The sequence below is a fragment of the Sebastes fasciatus genome, chromosome 13 (genome assembly GCF_043250625.1).
Source record: "Sebastes fasciatus isolate fSebFas1 chromosome 13, fSebFas1.pri, whole genome shotgun sequence".
In the NCBI taxonomy this organism is placed as follows: Eukaryota; Metazoa; Chordata; class Actinopteri; order Perciformes; family Sebastidae; genus Sebastes; species Sebastes fasciatus.
The window spans coordinates 25,113,114-25,134,257 of record NC_133807.1 but is presented as its reverse complement, the minus strand read 5'-3'; the positions used below and the strand labels follow the sequence as shown (position 1 = coordinate 25,134,257).

Below are 21,144 nucleotides of genomic sequence, written 5' to 3'. Positions count from 1 at the left end.
CCGGAGCTGATGATGTCTTACAAAAGAAGGTTTATTGAAGCTTGATCAAGGAGAATTGTCAGGTCTCCACAATAGATGCTCTCTGCGTGAAGGGCCTCACAACTCTGTCCTTCCTCCCTGGTGCTCAGTGTCTTACCCCTTATCATGTTTTGACTTACTTCGCTCCTCTGGCATCTCTGACCCTGGTTGCCCTAGCGACTGGCTCTACGGTCTCCACTACAGGCACAGCTGTACAGATAACGGTGGCTCCTCTAGACAGGACTCCAACCCAATAATGTCAACAGAGGGACACTCTGACAAACACTCTGACCTTTCTACCAATAAGAGAGGAATTGATGGAAAATTCCATCACAATAACTTTACTAGAATAAAGTCATAACTTAACAAGAAAAAAAGTTGTAATATTACGAGATTTAAGTCATAACTTTACGAGAAAAAAAGTCGTAATATTATGAGAATAAAGTCATAACTTAACAAGAAAAAAAGAAAATAACACATAAAATTACTACTTTATAATAATATGATTTTATTATCATAATATTACGACTTTTTTTCTCGTAAACCTTTAACTTTATTTTCATAATATCACTTTTTTCTCATAATATTATGACTTTATTCTCTAAATCTCAGATTTATTTATTTTTCCTCAATGTAGCCCTAATACTCCGTCGTACCATAGACCTACAACAATGATAAATAAAAATGAAAATGTAAACAAAAAACAGTTATACATTTCCATTTTTAATAATCCACAGGGAGCCACTGGAGAGCAGACCCCTGAGCTAGGAGGACGCATAGCAACCGTTACCGTGCATAAAACTATAATATCGAGCTTTAATGGTGACACAGCTGCTTTATTGACTTCAGTATCCATCGATGTTGTGTTAAATTATCCCCAAATATTCTGAAGTGTTTTGTTAATGGCCTGTTTTTAACTTATTAGTCAATAAACTGTCTTTTTATGTCGTTGTAGCTAGAGAACTAGACCAAGTTCTATCTTCAGACCTACACTTGGTCTTTGATTGGATAAAAAACAAAATAAGTTGGTACTAAATATCTCAAAAACCAAATCTATTATTCAGGGATCTAGTCATAAGCTGTCATCTATGCCCACACTGAATCTCTACTTGGACAGTGAACTTATACAACAGGTGGATAAGGTCACATTACTGGGACTATAGACAATCAATTGTCATGGGTAGAGCAAATTGACACAATTGTCAGGAAAATGGGAAATGGCATCTCCATGGCAAAAAAATACCTTCCGTATGTTCCAGCACACATTCTGGGACAAGTTAAACTTTAAGTTTAAGCCACCTGGACTATTGCTCACCTGTATGGCCTTCTGCACTGAAAAGTGTACTGCGGAAACTACAAATTGCCCAAAACAGAACTGCAAGACTAGTCTTACACTGCCCCATGAGAACGAACACAGACAGCATGCATCATAAACTGTCATGGTTATGTAGAGAAAAGACTCGCCTTAAGCACAGCGACATTCTTTAGTAACAGCATTTATTCTACTAAACCCGAGTTGTTATACCGTCAAATTACCAAATGCAGAGACGTTCACAGTCATTTCACTTGAACAGAAGGTGATGGCCAAATCATGTTATCTCACACAAAATCTAATGCCTTAAAAAAGACGGTCATTTATCGTGCCATCAATCATTGGAATAGCTGCCCTCTTTAAATCCGTCAATCCTCTAACAAATCCTCATTCAAATACCATCTAAGAATACATCACTGAAGCAGCTGATCGATAGTCCAGTGTTGGTCATGTATGGTGTTTCTTTTCTTTCCTTTTCCCTGATGATGGGGCCTTAAGGCTAAATGGTTGTGGAAGATGTGTATGAATGTGACATTTATATATGTTTGGAAAATTTGAATGTTATTAGTGTAACACAAATATGATGTTGTATATAGTATGTATGTGATAAATTTAATGTACTTGATTTCGGACCCCAGGAAGACTAGCTGGTGCCATTGGTATCAGCTAATTGGGATCCTTTTTAAATAAATAAATAGCAATGTAATCGAAGACTTCATTGACCAGAATGCAACGCGGTCTAACTCAGAGACTGTAAAACTACAATATCGAGCTGTAATGGTGACACAACTGCTTTATTGATCAGTATCTATCAATGTTGTGTGAAATTATCCCCAAATATTCTGAATTGTATGGTTAATGGTCTGTTTTTAAACTTATTAAGTCGATAAACTGTCTTTTTATGTCGTTGCAGCTACGTAGTCGAAGACTCCACTGACCAGAATGCAGCGCGGTCTAAATCAGAGACTGTGATTGGCTGGTGAGGAATTCGTTTCAGGAAGTAGTGCGTCGAATTACGTTTGCCGACTGAAAATCCTCCTCATGACAATCTGCTGTTGATATTCCCCACAAAGTAAGGACACTTCTTTATTTCGGACTGTAACTTAAGAGTTTAAATGTCAAGTTTGTTTAAGAAATGAGCGTCGCTTCTTCTCCTGCATATTTAAGATACTAGTTAATGCAATATCCTGCAGAATGAGCTGGGTTTGTTTATTTTAGCTCCACTTTTATTGCACAGTCTCAGTAGTAGTAATAGTATCAAGGTAATTTTAAATTTTAAATATTTTTAAAATATTTTAAAAAGTAAGGCTTTAATATATAAACAGTTTATGTGCAGAATTTGCCCTTTTCACAGCAGCCATTGTGACATGTCATTGCAGTGTAAACACAGGTGTAATTAATTATGGCACAGTTCCATTTAGGTGGGTCAGGACTCGGTATTGTGCATGCTGGTTCACTGGAATAGCTGTGACACACTAAATAGAATGGGACCATAATTAATTTGATCAATTACACCTGTGTTCACCCTGCTATGACATGTCACAATGGCAGCTGTAAGATAAGATACTCCTTTATTAGTCCCACAGTGGGGAAATTTGCAGTGAAAAGGGCCTGTTCTTACAGACACACCATGCAAGACTTGCAAAACGATGTTGTAATTTACTTCCTTATACAGTGTTGCTCAAAACCTGTTTGTTCTCTTTCTGTACTAACTCCTCTTTTTCAGACATTTCTCTAATGGCTGGCAGAAGAGTCGTGGTATTCCCCTCCTCAGCGGAGCTCGGCCCGGTGTTGGCCCAGCTGGTGACATCTCGGGCTGAGAAGGCCATCGCCTCTCGTGGCAGATTCACGCTGGGCCTCTCTGGAGGAAGCCTTGTGTCCATGCTCGGCAAAGAGCTGCCCGCCCGGCCAGGGCTGGACTGCAGCAAGTGGGTGGTTGGTTTCTGTGACGAGCGACTGGTTTCCTTCGATGACCCTGAGAGCACCTACGGGCTGTACAAGGTATCTGTTTTCTATCAGGTGTGTGTCCTGGTTTACATTAATGTATGGTATTCAAATGTAACCCTTTGTTTCTTTTCCAGACTAAGTTGTTTTCCAAGGTCAACATCCCGGACAGTGGGATCTTAACCATCGACTCCTCTCTGCCAGTCAACGAGTGTGCTGAGGATTATACCCGCAAGCTGAAGGAGGTGCAGACATCTTTACAGATCTATGACCAATACTAAAGACACACATTACAGGTTCTTTTACATTTAAATATTATGCAGGATGTTTACACTATTGTTTTGCTACGTTCAAACACACAGACGTTCCCAGACGACGGCGTCCCAGTGTTTGACCTGTTACTGCTGGGTATGGGCCCTGATGGACACACCTGCTCCCTCTTCCCAGACCATCCTCTCCTGGAGGTGAGGGCCGAACTTAAGTTAAACTGACAGACATGCAGGCAGAATTTGTATTGTCTGCCTGTATATCTGACAAAGACACCCCTTCTCTGATTCTGCACTATACACATCTCAGACTTAGAGGATATAGTTGATTGAACCAATGAGGGAATCATAGCGTTGTTTGGAATAAATTTTTCATATTTCATAAAAAAAAAAAAAACGAGCTGCGAGTGCATGTGAGCCGCGTCAATGTGACGTTATATCCACTAAAAGTGCTTGTTTTTGCCACTGACAGGATCCGATGGTGTCTGACAACATTACGGAAAGGACCCTACAGAAAAATATGTTTTTCTTACCTTTCACTTGATCCAGTCTGTTTTTGTGTCCAAGTCTCCCTCAAGGAGAAGTCTCGTGAAATCTGAATATCCGTATACTCTGGCTCAAATAAATACGGGCATTCGTCAAATTCAAAGACCTCATCCACATCGTGGAAATCATCTAAATATTCAGCCATGATATTGAAGATCTTTTCGATTACACTTAGCTGCGCTTTCTGTACCTCCAACACAACAAACTCTGCCCGGCTGGCACTCGTGTTTCCGCCATGGATGTATTCCACGTTTCCACCGTTGTCTTCCAGCAACACATCACCTCGCCAGATTTCCGAACGAGACTTCTCCTTGAGCGAGACTCTTTCCATAATGTCAAACACTTAAAATAACAATCGGAGCCTGTCACGGCAGAAACAAGCACATAAATGACTTGCCATCTTGCCCTGATGGCACCATTTTGCAGCCTGTGAGCAGCTGCCGTCTACAGCACTCTCCCTCAATACTGGACCAATTTCAGAAATTGTTGTCCCTATTAGTCAGTTAGACACAAAAACATGGAGAAATTGGGTCCACTTTGAAAAACACAGCAGTTAGCCTTTAAACCATGTTTGACAGTGTGACTCTATTTTAGGAATGTCTATAAATTTGCAACTGGTCATTAAATTGCCGGGTTCTGGGCATTCTGCAAATGTTTCTGTAAATCATACCCTTCAGTCATAGAAATATGGATTTCTTAATGCAGACACATTATTGTTTTTTATTCTGTCAGCCCTGCTGAGTAAGGTCTGGAGGCATTTCGGGGTTTACTCTTTGATGTGGTCCCTGATTTGCTCGTTTAGAAGAAGTATTTTGCCTGCATTTTTCAAGACACTCCTCTGACTATGTATGGATCATTGATAGGTTTTATTTTTTTTTGTGGTCTGCACTGCCATTGCTTGTTGCATGTCTGTGCTGCATTCTTCCTCATGTTATATCATATTTGACAGCCACAGTATAGTCTTGGTGTTGTGGTTCTCACATTGGCGAGTCTATACATCACACATGATAGATGATTGGGTTTTGGTGTACCCCATATTCAGGAAACCGAGAAGATTGTGGCCCCCATCAGCGACTCTCCAAAACCACCGCCACAGCGTGTAACTATGACCTATCCGGTGGTGAACTCTGCACGCTGTGTGGCTTTTGTGTCAACAGGAGGAAGCAAAGCACCCGTTTTGAAGGTAATATTTACAGTCTTTCCCTGAGCACATTTCACATTCATGATCTTAAAACCCTGCTGTTTCCTTGGCACAGTAAATCAGTCCAGGCTCGGGCATGTTTAGACACAAAACCCATTGAATATGAGACAGAGGAAAAAAAAGATGAATGCAAAAACCATGCACAAAGTCACTGAAATTCACACTGGCTCTGCAGGTCCAATTACATGACTCAGCAATTACAGTTGACCGTAGAAAACCCTGTCAGGACTGAAGATAAACAAGAAAAGTGAAAGGAACATGAGCTTGAGCACAAATTTCTGCCTCTATTCCGTTACGGATGACTAAAACAATACAATAATCTATGAATCCGCAGCTGTACGACCCACTGAGTTATGTAACGATGCTGTTGAATCGTAACACTGACCATTTTCTTGCAGGAAGTGTTGGAGGGAAGAGAGGGTCCGGCGTTTCCAGCGGCTCGCGTCGTCCCAACTAACGGCGAGCTGTTCTGGCTTGTTGATGACCCCGCAGCTGCCTCCTTAACTATCCAGGTAGAGAGGCTGAGTTCAGGGGCCAAACTCTAGAGCTTTCCATCTGCCAAATGAAGACAGGACGTCAACACTGGTGTGAAAAAAAAATAGTGCAGAACATTCCCGCTTTCACATGAAGGCGTCATTGGTTTACGTAGGTGAGATCGTGACATAGGATATGGAGATGAATGTGTGTGTATCAGAGGTTTAGTTTTTAGATGGTGACCATTGAGTGTGAAAAGTGTCCAGCGTTCCACACTCAACAATTTGACCGTTTATGTACAACACCCGGGTACTTCGAGTGCACTGCATTTTGAAATCCTTCACAGTGTGAACGCACTTATGCACTCAAAATAGTAAGTGTAAGTACGCGGATTGGAACACACTGCTTGTTTCAGATGATTATACACTAAAGAAAACATTGGATATTATATTCCATTTTTGCTAATAGATCCCCAACATGGTACACACTGTTCCCATTTTTGCTAATAGATCCCCAACATGGTACACACTGTTCCCATTTTTGCTGATAGATCCCCAACATGATACACACTGTTCCTTTAATACTGTATATCAATACACTGTAAAAAGTTGAGTTGCCTTCACACCCTTTTATAAAAATATCCAATCAAAATCTGCATTAATTTGGAACTTTGGTGCATCTAACAACCATCTATAACACTTTTTATTCATCAGGAAATTTAGAAAAATAAAATGTTAATTAAACATTTATTGCCTTTTTTGTGTTCACTAGTCCATCCCCTTTAAGATGATAGATCCCACCCCTTTAAAAGCTCAACTTTGCAGTGTTGTCACATCAGGAGCTGCAGCACAGATTCTGCTTCTGTCTGTCATGACCGCGCAAAGTCAAGAGACAACTTTTCTATAGCAGGGTCTCATCAGCTAGATTTTTCTTTATATATATACACATATTTCTTTAATTTATTGCCGCAATGGCCGGGCTCTGCTGCCTCCTCCCCGCCGCCCTGCTCGCCCTGCTGCTGGCCGGCTGCAGCCCTCCTGTTCGGGGGTATTTCGCAGAGGAGCGCTGGAGCCCCGAGTCTCCTCTGCTCGCTCCGCGGCTCTTCCTCGCTCTCATCTGCAGGAACTCCGAGCACTCTCTGCCTTATTTCCTCGGTACTATTGAGCGCCTCAACTACCCCAAGGACCGGATGGCTTTATGGTAAGTTGATACAGTGATTCCTCACAAGCTAGTCAGGCAGCTAAAAGTAAAGTTCCCCTCCATGTTGCAAGATAGGGGTCGTACTTTCCCTTGAAAGTATTTGCATAAGAAACCAATGCATGAGTTGTGGGAGTTCTGGGTCCAAATGGGGTGGATCCACACTGGTACTATAATGGAATAGCCAAGTTCAACAAGCCAACACATCTCAACAAGCAGTAAAATATCTAACTTCAGACCATGCATGAACATTATTATGTTATAGCAGCCTTTCCAGAGGTGAGCACATCTGGATACTGTGTGCATTGATCTGTATACGTGGAGGGGAGGGGACAGGACTGATCTGGCCACGAGGGGAGCTAACACAGATGCCTTACCCTGACTTATCGTTGTCTCTATTAAACTGTCTATTAATACATGCACATACCTTTAGGCATACCTGAACTCTTCATTTCCTGCAGCCCACATCACCTCCTGACAGCCAGATGTGTGATTGTGATTGACTCCCATCATCATCATGTCAGATACATTTTTATATATAGCCCACACACTGATCTCCATCTTGTAAAGCTTTAGCTCCAGGGTCCCATTTTTGGATGAATAGACACTGGCGGATTAAGGTGGTTATAGGCCCCCCCCCTTTATATATATGCTTTAACGTTACCACAAAAAAAGGTATTTAGTCCCATGTCTAAAGGCGTACTAGTAATATTCCTAGTACTCTTTCAGACATGGAACTAAATAACTTTATTTTATATAATATCCCACAGCCCACAGGTAGTCAACTCAAGCCAATTTTATTTGTATAGCCCAAAATAAGATAAGATAAGATGAGATAAGATATTCCTTTATTAGTTCTGCAGTCGGGAAATTTGCAGTGTACAGCAGCAAAGGGGATAGTGCAAAAAAACAAGATGCATCAGCTAACACAGTAAAAAAAGAGCTAAATAAATCCCTTACAGTGACTTATTGTTGTGTCTAAAAACTGTCTTTTAATACATGCGCACACCTTTAAGCATACCTGTACTCTTCATTTCCTGCAGCACACATCACCTCCTGATGTCAGCCAGATGTGTGATTGTGATTGACACCAATAATCATCATGTCAGATACATTTTATTTTATAGCCCACACAGATCTCCAGCTTGTAAAGCTTTATAGCTCCAGGTATCCCATCTTTGGATGGATAGACACTGGCGGATTAAGGTGGTTATAGGGCCCCCTAGGCTATTCTTTGTGTGCCCCCCCCTCCTTTATATATATATATATATATATGCTTTAACGTTACCACAAAAAAAGTGATTTAGTCCCATGTCTAAAAGTGTACTAATAATATTCCTAGTACGCTTTTAGACATGGAACTAAATCACTTTATTTTATATAATATCACACAGCCCACAGGTAGTCAAGTCAATTTTATTTGCATAGCCCAAAATAAGATAAGATGAGATAAGATATTCCTTTATTAGTCCCGCATTGGGGACATTTGCAGTGTACAGCAGCAAAGGGGATAGTGTAAAAAACAAGAAGCATCAGCTAATACAGTCAAAAAAGAGCTAAACAAATCACAAATTTGCCTCGGGGGGGCTTTACAATCTGTACAGGATACGACACCCTCTGTCCTTTACTGTACGACCCTCTCATCGGATAAGGAAAAACTTAACCAAAAAAACCTTTTAACAGGGAGAAAAAATGTAAGAAACCTCAGGAAGAGCAACAGAGGAGGAATCCCCCTTCCAAGGCTTATGGAAAGGAGGCTCAGTGACGGGCAGACATGGATCTTGTGGTCTTAGGCTATGGGGTATAACACATGCGCAGTGTAACTGAAGCTGCGGTCGTGCGTTGTGATTGGCTCAATTTCGGCGAGTGCAGACCAGATTTTACTGCACATGTGTTATACCCCCAAAGATATGACGCGTTGATGACGCATGACCCAGCCTCCTTCCCATAGGCTTTGCCCCCTTTCAGGATAGATAGACATGCAATAGATGTCGTGTGTACAGAGTAACAACATGAAAATACAACATAGACAATCCATATGACCAAAAATAATACATGTAATGTGAACATATGTGAGGAGGTGGATCCAGGAGGATGTCAAGCAGCTTCCAGGCGTCACCAATCAGATAGAGCCAGAGCAGCACAACTTCCTCTCCATGCCAGATAGGTCGAGCCCACACACACACACACACAGTTGAGGAGCACTTTCTTTTGTAGATCTTGGCTCTTGGTCACGGTGTTCTTTCAGCCATTGTGCGCTATGTTTTTGTGCTCTGCGATCATATTTTCTTTGTGACATTTTGCTGCTACTCTGTCCAGTAGTAAGTGAAGTATTATTGAAAAAATCTCATTGTTTAAATCAGGATTCTCAAACTTTTTGAGACCAGGGACCCCTAACAGAGGAGAAAATTTCCCAAGGACCCCCTCATAATCATAACACTGATTAAAGCATATGCTTACTACTATTTGTACACTTATGTCATTGGAACTAAAAAACTTTTCAACCTAAATACTTCAGACCTGTTTCATAGTGATAAACAGAAACACATTACAATTCAAATCATGTTAATTCCACTTATATACTTGTAAAGAGAGGGTAATTTTATTTTTTTGAACTCAACTTGACAGCATTTATACTTTTCAAAAAATTGAAATGTTGCAGAAGGAATAGTCCTAATAAATGTTTAAACAATCTGCCGGTTAAAAGCTGACGTTCAGTTAGTGATTCAACTTAAAAAATAAGAATATTATTGCTGTGTGTCACAGTCATATCAGCACTTCTATTGGCCCAAAGCTAACGTGGGTGGAAGTAATGGACACAATATGCTGATGATACAGCACAATTTTATAATTAATATAATAATAAATTATTTTGCGGACCCCCTGACAGAAAGCTAAGGACCCCAATTTGACAATCGCTGGATTAAATATTTGGTCAATAAAATGTAAGAAAATGGTGAAAAATGTCAATCAGTGTTTCCCAAAACCCAAGATGACGTCCTCAAATGTCTTGTTTTGTCCACAACTCAAAGATATTGAGTTTACTGTCATAGATGAGTAAAGAAACCGGAAAATATTCACATTTAAGAAGCTGGAATCAGAATTATTTTTTTTTTTTCTTCAAAAATTACTTAAACCAAATAATCGATTATATAAATAGTTGGCGATTAATTTAATAGTTGATCGATTACTCGTTGCAGCTCTAAAAAAGTAACTAATCACTAACTTAACTGCATTATGTTTTAGCCCTCTTAAGGACATTTTGTGTAAATTCATGTCCATTTTTTATCATTTCTGTCGACTATTTTCCAGCACAGTTGCACCTTGTCTGACATTTGTGACAAACTAAAGGCAATTATCTTGTGGGTGTACAAATGGATGTTATGGAGCATTTAAACATCTGTCGACTGCTCGGGCAAAGCTGAGGGAAGTGAAAGGGAGGTGTTGCTCACATAATAACAACATGCTCCAACAGCCCACCCGTATTTATACCCTCAGAGATCTGAGCATGACAGTCCGGAGGGCTCGGAGAGGTATGCTCCTCACTCACCAGCCTGAACTTTACCTCCCACCCCTCTTTATGTAGAGGCTTTTATATGAATGGAGTTGTTTGTCGTAAAACTCTCTGTAAATATGGGGGAAGTCAGGACAGTTTTGTTTTGACATGTAGCTTAATGTGCATGCAGAACATCTGTAAAATGCAAACAGCTGTGAGATGTTATAAACACCTACACAGTGTATGCTTTTTATGCTGAAGCATTTCTGCAGCTGCTTGTACGAACGCCAACGAATCCAAAGTGACATTTAAATCTCTGGTGTCTGCAATTAGCCCGGCATTTCTGCTCTAAAAGAGCAACAATAGACCAGATGTAAGTGAAACACCACTTTGTAGATGTATGTTTTAGAGCAGAGTTAAAACTATGCTTTTAACAAACATTTATTTGAGCTTAAACATGAGGCGGAAGAGTGAGTTTGAGGATTTGGACGGCTGGACAGCAGGAGTGAGGGATGAGATTGTTTAGCGAGGAACTGCTGTGTTCTCACGGGTCCGTGTGAAATCTGTCGGCTTGGCTGTCGTCCCGCTGAGCAACTCAGCTGTCGTGCAGATGTTACTGTACACTACATCATGGATAAAGAAAGGAAGGAAGGAAGGCTGTGGATGTTTTGTGGCACCATTTCTCACTTTCTTGTTCAAGAGATTCAGGCGGATGTAATGACTCTAAGATTAACCCAAAGGCTATATTTAGTATGATGAGGAAAAATACCTTTTTGCATTTGTTCTGATCGGTCAAAAGTCTTGAAATGTGGTACGGACATACTTTGGGCAACTATCTAACAGTACAACTTGTAAATTTTTAGTTCACATGAAAAATCATGGTAACACTTCGTTTTACAGGTCTGCAAATTTCATGGTAATTAGGTGATAATAGCAAGTAATTTGAATTTTTTTTGTAATTACTGCCAAATTACCCCAATATTTACCTCAAAATTGATCAAAAATTACTTTAATATAAACATTATATATTCCGCTATTTCCCAATAGCTGGTAATTTATTTTACATATAAAATATAATGGCGTTTATTGCAAAAACAGTCGTCCCATCATGTGCCCAAAGACTAGATATAGTATGATATGAAAAACTCTCTTTTCAGCCAAACGGTTGACAGATATTTGAAAATGTGTTCACATTTGTGCTTTAGGCACGACCAGAGAACATTTCCACCAAAGGAAATTAATAATTTGCGAGCACGTGATTTCATTCCTTTCCAGAATTAGATCAAACATGCAATTCGTCTCACACACGACTTCAGCCAGTTCAAATCATTTCCTTACATTTTTAATCTATTGCAGGCAAAAGTATCACTTCTGTAATGCTGTTTATTTTATATAGTATAGTCAGTGGTGGAAAGTAACTAAGTACATTTAATTAAGTACAATTTTAAGACACTTTCTGCTACTTTATACTTCTACTCCACTACATATCAGAGGCAAACACTGTACTTTTTACTTCACTATATTCATTTTATAACTTCAGTTACTTTGCAGATTCAGATAAATAGTACAAAATATAATCAGCAAATAAAGTATGATGTATTAACTTGGATAAAGATAGGACTTTATTGATCCCTTTGTGAAATTCACAAGCAACTCAACAGTGTATATAATAAAAAATAAGCTCCACCTTTACCAACTGCAAAATTAAAGTACATTTTAATGCACAAATAATTATAATTCAATAATATAATATATATTATTCAGAAATGCGCCATTCTGCACATTTTTTAAACTTTTATTTTTGGTGTTTTAATTATATTTTTTTATCTTAATACTTAGGAAATTTTGAATTCAGGAATTTTACTTGTAGCAGAGTATTTCTACACAGTGGTATTGCTACTTTTACTGAAGTAAAACATCTGAGTACTTTTTAAAGTGTGATATGCCCTAAATAATATAACCTAAAAGTACAGTGTTTTTGTTTTGTGATGTTTGTATCATTAACACTTGTGTCAGTTCCCACAGCTGCAGACAATGAGCTTATGAAAAGTGAACACTGTGCTTTTGTTATTTGAGTCGTGGTGTTGGCTTTCAACTCTTGTCTCAGCTTGGATCCGGTCTGGCACCGGTGCTACATTCAACCAATGTTACTGGTCTCAGTTCAGTTACTGATAATGTTCAACCCCTCTGATGTTCTAATGTTTCTAATCATTCACATCTGTTGTTTATTGACAGGGTGGCGACGGATCATAACAAGGACAACACCACGGTCATTCTGCGGGACTGGCTCGTCAAGATGCAGAGTCTCTACCACTATGTGGAGTGGAGGCCGCAAGAGGAGCCCAAGTTGGTTACTTACTAGAGTTTCTGGTGATATTTTGTGTTTCTTAATGCTGCAGTCGGTAACTTTGAGCAAATATGATAAAAAGTTATTTTTATAAAACGGTCATTATGAAAAAATCCTGTTCCTCTGCCTCCTCCTAGTGCTCCTAATGCCCGAAGGAAAACAACCAATCAGAGCCAAGGAGCTCGCCAAACTGGTGAACTCCAATCAAACGTTCAAACTAGGCAGCGCTGATCAAATATGAATCAATATTCTGTTACTGTAATGCCTATTTCTCGCCTCAAATGTTTTCCCTTAACATCGTGTAGTGTACTGTTTAGCTTTAAAATGAGAAAGTGTGCTTCGGCTGGTGGGCGGTGTTTGGTATTTCTTCACCTGATCTCAACATTGCTGCAGGGTAACAAACTTTCTTATTTTTACTGCTAAACAGTACACTACAAGATGTTTCTGAAAACAATTGAGGAGAGAAATAGGCATTACAGTAACAGAATATTGATTCATATTTGATCAGCGCTGCCTAGTTTGACCGTTTGATCAGAGTTTGCAAGTTTTGTGAGCAGTGAATCATGCAAATGCCATTAGGAGCACTAGGAGGACACAGAAGAACATGACTCTTTTCACAGATTATGTCTCATGCACTACTGTCAGGATATAAACGCTTTTACAGTTTGCAAACAATGATGATGTACGTAAGTGTGCGCACGCTTTTTGGCAACGGAAGTACGGCGTAGTACAGCAGCTTGTCAAACTATGCAAGTACATTAACCACCACCAACCAAAGATTGGGAATGCAACCGAAACAAATTGACTTTCCAGATCTGTGTACTATTAGTGAGTGGGTAGAAGAAGTGGCCCGATATTCAGTGGCCAGATATATACACGTATTTGGTGGAGAAACCTGGCGTGTAATGTTACACTAACGAGAAATTATTGCGTTAACGCGGTATTATTGCATTAACTTTGACAGCCCTAGTTTTAATTAAATGTTTAAACTTGAACTTGTCTGGATGGCTGAGGCAAAACGTCTCTTTCGTTGCAAACATGCGCTCATATTTTGATGATTGTACCAGCTGTAAAAGTGTCTATAGTGACTGTTTTATAAAAATAACTGTTTATCATATTCTCTCAAAGTTACCTCACAGAGCCGATAAAATCATTCTGATCGGTATCCAAATGTCTCTTTTAGACTTTACCGGGATGAAGACGGTCCGAAGCAGTGGACAGACCTCCGCTATGAGCATGTCATGAAGCTTCGGCAAGTGGCGCTGGAGTCAGCTCGTGAGATGTGGGCGGACTACTATATGGTAGGTCTGCTAAACTACTCTTTACAGGCACAAAATAAAACACAATAGCACTGAAACATTTTCCATTTTAAACAGTGAGCCGATTCTTCTAGCCAGATCCTTACTGTTCAATATAGCAGCAGGAGGATAAGTACAGAGTCGGGTCCACAGTGGTAATTTAAGCACCGGGGAGAGTGTTGAAAGTTAACCCAGTTATATTTTTCTGGCTCTTATGGTTAAAGTTTATCTGGTCTGGTTCATCTGGAAGCTTACGAGCTTGACTCGACATCAACCATATTTTAAAATGCAGCACATTTCTATTTGTATATCCCCAGCCCAGCCCACATTGTCGAGCTCCGGTGGGGTATAATTTTCATCCAGAATTGCAATAATTTTGTGCTACACATTTACGGAAACACTTTTCTTGAAAACAGAAATGAAATGAATAGTCTGGGTTTGTTTACCAGCTCAGTTTTAGTGCTCCATTTAACCCTCATGACCTCCGCTGTATTTCTTTTGAAGATGTACACCACACTTCTTTGACTATCCACAAACATATTTTACAGTTTATCTCCTTCTCCTTGTGCAGTTGGCGGACTGTGATAACCTCCTCACCAACCCCGATGTGCTCTGGAAGCTCATGAACGAGAACAAGACCATCATTGCTCCAATGCTCGACTCCCGTGCAGCCTATTCAAACTTCTGGTGTGGAATGACCTCCCAGGTATCCGTGTTGATGAAGCTCGTGTATGTCAAGTGTTTTCAAAAGGGTTTGTTCGATTTAATAAATGCTCTTAAATCCTGTCTGCTTCTTCAGGGTTACTATAAGCGCACCCCTGCCTACTTACCTATAAGAAAGCAGGTGCGCAAGGGCTGTTTCGCAGTCCCCATGGTGCACTCCACCTTCCTGATAGACCTCAGGAAAGAGGCGTCCCGGCAGCTGGCCTTTCACCCGCCACACACAGAATACAGCTGGGCTTTTGATGACATCATTGTGTTTGCGTACTCTGCTCGGATGGCAGGTAATTATAGTTTGTCTTTATAGGGGATAGTTCAGGTGTTTTTTGAAGTGGGGTTGTATGAGGTACTTATTCACAGTCAGTGTATTACCTACAGTAGATGACGGTCGGCACGCCCCCAGTTTGGAGAAGCAGACAGGAGTGACTGCATGGAAGCAAAGTAATGTACTGCTGTGGACGGGGCCGCCAGCAAAACATATTTTAGCCACCTAAAAGAAAGATATGAGTTTAAGTGTACACTATATTTTGAATATTTTTGCCGGTTTACCTTGCTGTGAGACAGTTATACAGTCTGTTTCCGACAGGGAACTGGAGCCGTTATCTATGCTCTTGCCAAAGCCACCAGACTCCATTGGAAAAAAAACTGTATTTTTACCTCTCAGAACACAGGAGTTGCTGGTCTGCTGCTGCCACAATAGTTTAGTTTGTTTATGTTTTTTTGCTGCGTTTCAAATCGCATACTTTTTCTTTTTACTTTTAGTACGTACTGTAGCTGCCCTTACAAAGTACGTACTGTTGCATGTAGTATGCATACAGTTGGGCCATACTACTCCGTCATAACATTGCGTCTTGAACTTTGACCCTCTTGCTCATATATCCGTTGCGCAGAGGGTGTTGTGGGTCCGAATAGCCAGAAAAGCATACTGGCTTTCATACTGCAAAATGCAACCACATGTAGTAGGACATCGAGGTATTTTTGGCATACTGCATTTGACATACTATGCATTGGGACATACTAAATCTTTTTCTGGCATACTAAATAGTATGGTAGTGTGGGTACTGGAATGCGCAGATTGTGTGACTTTGGTTAGTTCGGATTCACCAAAGTCACAAGTAAAATTACAGGTTTTTTCAATGGAGACTAGTGGCTTTAGTGTGAGCATAGATGATAGTTTCCTGTCAGAAAGGGCTGTCTGATTGCAAGGTAAAGCGGTGAAAATATTCTAAATATAGCGTACACTTAAATGGATATTGATTCTTTTTTTAGGTGCGTCTTTCTGTTAGGTGGCTAAAATACGTTTTGCTGCTGCCCCCGTCCACAGCAGTACATTGCTTTGCTTGTGTCGGTAACTCCTGTCGCTTCTCCAAACTGGGGGCGTGCCAACCGTCATCTACTGTAGGTTATACACTGACTGTGGATAAGTATCTCTTACAACCCCAGTTAAAAACACCCAAACTATCCCTTTAACCTTTTCAACCTAAATGATGTGACTTGATATTGAGAAAACATTTGCATCCTCTGCTCTCTACAGATGTTCAAATGTTTGTATGTAACAAAGAGACCTATGGCTACTTCCCCGTGCCACTGCGATCCCACAATACTTTGCAAGACGAAGCTGACAGCTTCTTGCACAGCGTGCTGGAGGTTAACGGTGAGTAGCTTGCATTCAGACTGAAGGCTTTACTTTTGCATCAAACTCCCCTTTTTTCCATGAGCTTGAAGTCTACTTCCTGCTTCTTTTATCGAATGATAACTATCAGCATGGGTTTCTATATATCATTTATACCATTTCTGCATCCATCTTCCCTCTCACTGTGTAGTGCGAAATCCCCCAGTGATGCCTTCCAAACACGTACGTGTTCCTAAAAAACAACCCGACAAACTGGGCTTTGATGAGGTGAGTATCGAGTGATGTGAAGATGGAGTCTGCAAAAATGGCCCTCTTTCCACTATCTGTGCTGAATGCCTTCCCGCTGCTGTTAGAAATATGTACTTACACTGACTGGCTCCTCTGTTGCCCGTGTGCAGGTGTTCATGATAAACCTGCAGAGGCGGACTGACCGCCGAGAGCGGATGCTGATGGCGCTACAGGAGCAGGAGATTACTTGTAAGGTCATTGCAGCTGTAGATGGAAAGTAAGTTCACTCTGTTTTAATGATTACATTTATTTAGTACTCGGTTATCACACATGTCCTGTTCGCTCTTAATCTCTACCATTTTGTCTCAGTTGTTCTTCTCTCTCTATTTCAGAGCGACGAATATGAGTGACATTCAGTCAATGGGCATCCACATGCTCCCTGGATACAACGACCCCTATCATGGTCGTCCACTGACGAAGGGAGAGCTGGGATGCTTCCTTTCCCACTACAACATCTGGAAAGAGGTGAACCCCAGAAGCCAAGCATTTGAACTTGGGCTGTCAATCCATTGAAATATTTAATCGCAATTAATTGCAAATTAATCACACATTTTTTATCTGTTCAAAATGTACCTTAAAGGGAGATTTGTCAAGTATTTAATTCTCTTATCAACATGGGAGTGGACAAATATGCTTACTTTATTCAAATGTATGTATATATTTCTTACTGGAAATCAATTAACATCACAAAACAAAGACAAATATTGTCCAGAAACCCTCACAGGTACTGCATTTAGCATAAAGAAATATGCTCAAATCATAACATGGCAAACTGCAGCCCAACAGGCAACAACAGCTGTCAGTGTGTCAGTGTGCTGACTTGACTATGACTTGCCCCAAACTGCATGTGATTATCATAAAGTGGGCATGTCTGTAAAGGGGAGACTCGTGGGTACCCATAGAACCCATTTTCATTCACATATCTTGAGGTCAGAGGTCAAGGGACCCCTTTGAAAATGGCCATGACAGTTTTTTTTCGCCAAAATTTACTCTAGCTTTTCAAAACTGAGCCTGCTACGACCTAAAAATGGCAAGTTGCGTTAATTAAAGAAATTAGGGGTGTTAAAATACTTTTGCGGGTGAGGTGACTGATAAATCCGTGTCTGGGCCTTAGATCGTGGAGCGACGCTTGAAAACCTCCCTGGTGATCGAGGACGACCTGCGCTTCGAGATCTTCTTCAAACGGCGCTTGAAGAACTTGATGAGGGAGGTGGAGGACGAAGGACTGGACTGGGATCTCATGTGAGTTTGTGCTTCCTTCACAATTCCTTGATTCTCTTAAAGTTTTCAATTGCTTCTCACTCCTCCTTTCTATTTCTTTCTTCCAGTTATATCGGTCGGAAGAGAATGCAGGTGGATCACCCGGAGAAAGCGGTGCCTAATATACACAACATAGTGGAGGCGGACTATTCGTATTGGACTCTAGGCTATATGATATCACTACAAGGTGCAGAGAAGCTTTTGAAAGCAGAACCACTTAAGAGGATTTTGCCAGTGGACGAGTTTCTTCCCATCATGTACAATAAACACCCTGTGTAAGTGCACCCTACCCAGTACAAGTACACACCATAGACTGTATATAAAGACGGACGACGGACGCCAGTATCAAGGTACCGCCCACACACCGGCCCGAGCCAATCACGATTCAAGCACAGCCGCAGCTTGTTAGCGTGAGCCACCTAGCTTCTACGTTACCACGGTAGCTGTTGTTTAGAACAGTGGTTCCCAAACTTTTTCAGGACCCCTAAACTGACACATATTAGACCACGGACCCCCATTTTATAAGACTTTGTCTCATGGGTCCCCCATCTGATAGGCTTTTTGCTTTTATTACAGAAAGTGTATGAAACCCACGATCAAAATAGACACACAATCGGTCATCGTTGTACTTACTTGTGGGAATTATAGTTAAAATTAATTATTCCCCTTTTTGCTGGGGGACCCCCAGGAACTCCCTGAAGGACCCCTGGGGGTCCCCACTTTGGGAACCAGTGGGCTAGAAAGACACAAACAACTAACCATAATATCTCTATAACTACATTTATGATCAAATTAACACATGTTCTATTACACAGACTTGTGACGGTTATGGAAAGTTAAAGTTACATCTCCTCTCTCGTACAATTCCCGAGCCTCCGACTCCGCGACTACTTCACTAAGAGCAGCTGTCAATCATGACGTCTCACCCCCTTTTTATGGCATCAAATAACTAATTAAAACCAAACTTATCAGAAAAATAAACACTTGAACATAAAGCGTTATAAGAACTAACTAAAATAACAGAAGCCATCTTTGGGAAAACTTATTTTTGGTGTACTTGACTTTTTAGTTTGACCCATGTCCCATCCGCTGACATGGAGGGGGCAGGCTTTATGACCGATACTGCAGCCAGCCACCAGAGGGCGATCGAGGTGTTTTGGCTTCATTTTTGGAGAGCTGTCATGTCGTCCATCTTTATATAAAGTCTTTGGTACACACACTTAACATCTACTTCTGCTCTGGAGTTTATTTTGACATCACCTTCTCCTCCGCAGGTCTGATTACATGAAAGAGTTTGAAACCAGGGACCTGAAGGCGTTTTCAGCCGAGCCTCTTCTCGTGTATCCAACTCACTACACGGGCGACAAAGGCTACATCAGCGACACAGAGACCTCCACAGTGTGGGACAATGAGAAGGTCCGTACAGACTGGGACAGAGCGCGCTCAGGAAAAACTGGCGAGCAGGCCGAGATCAGCTCCGAGGCCAAGAACTCGGATGTGCTCCAGTCGCCTTTGGACAGTACGGCACGGGACGAGCTATGAGAGGAGGAACCGAATGAAAATGTTACAAACCACCTTTTAGTTTTTTAATCATGTTTCATCTTTGATACGTTAGATTTTTTGCATCACAGCAGGGATGTGACATCGGAGTTTGTAGGCCGATTTAATTTATCCAGATGTGACAAGTTAAAAAGGGATCAGGTGCTGTTTTCTGTCACGTTGTAGTTTTTACTTTATAAAGGCACTAGACTTGCCATTCGGAGTGGCATTTGCAGTACCCAGCTTCCGTCTGTCATACAGAAATGAACCTATATATCAGCAAAGAATGCAGTTGGACTGTTACATTTCAGTCACCTGGCAGTTAAACGTTGTCATAATTTGAGATTACACTGTGAAATGCTTTTTTTTTTTAAATACATAAATTTCTCAAGACTACAAATACAAAATCAAGACTTTCGTAGACTTTCACGTCTTAAATCAAACGTTAATCATTGTAAATTCATTAGTCCAAGAAGAGAAACATCTGCATGTCTTTTGCTTTTAGTATTTTGTCTTTTTAAACTTCATATTGTTTTTAATAATCATTAGCCAACACGTAAGATGCTTGCATTAGAGCTTTACCAAAGCAACAAAACACACAACTCAGAATCATAGAGTTACACTACTTCTACTACTGTAGAGTTTATATACCAATGCAGTTCATTATTCCCGTCTCCCTTGTCGCCACTTTGGGATTGCTCCCAGGCTAATGCCGCCAACCCGCTGTTGACATGGTGATAGACGACACAAACCACCGTACACGCCTCAAAACATGGTGGTTTGGGAGTAACGCGGTTATAAATGCCCTCTAAGTTCCCTCAAAACTAACCCACCCAACCACATCCAAACATGCTGAATCATTTTCAGCTACATATGAATTTGAACCTTTTGTTGTGAGCAAGACTTCATAAAAAAAGTCTCTGCGAAAGAGAACATAAACAACATAAAGTTTGTATCATCTTACATTTTACAGATTATTTATTCTGTGTCACATGACTCCACTTATTCTCCCAGGAAGTTGTTATCAATGGGAGCCGTTCACTCTATGGATCTTGCACAAAAATGTTAGTGGTGCATTGTGCCAACAATAAATAAAATGTTTTATTTTTAAAAAAGAAAGTTGAATTTGTGGTTCCTGTGATATTGCATGTTGTCATTTTCTCTGTTAATGTTGTTTGTGCAACTTTAACTTGACAGTGGAAGCCTGTAGCCAGTTACAAGATAGTGTGAGCAGACCAAAGACATGAGGAGCCACTTCAATTAAAGTCCCAGTGAAACAAAGTCTTTAGCTTCTGTACTGTGAGTATTCCCCAGCGAAACTGAATAATAACTTAATTTGGCAGGAATTCCAAAGAAATTTAAAATAGATTACTTTCTAATTATCACCTAATTATCATGAAATTTGCGTACCTGTAAAATTAAGTGTTAGCCTTTATTCTTTAGAACAGATTTTTGACAGAAAATGTTGATGTGTTATTGTGACAGAGGTATAGTATGTTGAAGGGGATGCCTCTGTTACCATAACTTTGATTATTAAGACCTCATTTACACCTCGTGGATGATCCATTTATATCAAATTCATCGGTATATACAGTATGCGTACTT

The 21,144-nt window shown here is 40.5% G+C and overlaps 2 protein-coding genes across 3 annotated transcripts; both read left to right on the top strand.

Moving 5' to 3' along the window:
* Positions 1-2,270: 2,270 nt before the first annotated feature.
* pgls (6-phosphogluconolactonase) lies at positions 2,271-5,993 on the top strand. 2 transcript variants are annotated; one of them, XM_074656414.1, is made up of 6 exons: positions 2,271-2,402; positions 3,057-3,331; positions 3,412-3,519; positions 3,637-3,738; positions 5,129-5,269; positions 5,686-5,908. In XM_074656414.1, the coding sequence occupies exons 2-6, from the start codon at positions 3,068-3,070 to the stop codon at positions 5,830-5,832; spliced, it is 762 nt and encodes a 253-aa protein (XP_074512515.1). In that variant the 5' UTR covers positions 2,271-2,402; positions 3,057-3,067; the 3' UTR covers positions 5,833-5,908. The 2 variants fall into 2 exon arrangements, with proteins under 2 accessions (XP_074512515.1, XP_074512514.1); XM_074656413.1 differs by lacking the exon at positions 2,271-2,402 and adding an exon at positions 5,918-5,993 and having other exon boundaries at positions 5,686-5,872.
* A 587-nt stretch (positions 5,994-6,580) lies between these two features.
* On the top strand, positions 6,581-20,658 carry colgalt1a (collagen beta(1-O)galactosyltransferase 1a). The gene is made up of 12 exons (XM_074656406.1): positions 6,581-6,961; positions 12,690-12,800; positions 13,985-14,102; positions 14,671-14,805; positions 14,899-15,103; positions 16,354-16,473; positions 16,643-16,719; positions 16,851-16,957; positions 17,073-17,205; positions 17,855-17,982; positions 18,069-18,275; positions 19,275-20,658. The coding sequence occupies exons 1-12, from the start codon at positions 6,732-6,734 to the stop codon at positions 19,540-19,542; spliced, it is 1,839 nt and encodes a 612-aa protein (XP_074512507.1). The 5' UTR covers positions 6,581-6,731; the 3' UTR covers positions 19,543-20,658.
* The last annotated feature ends 486 nt before the right edge of the window (positions 20,659-21,144 follow it).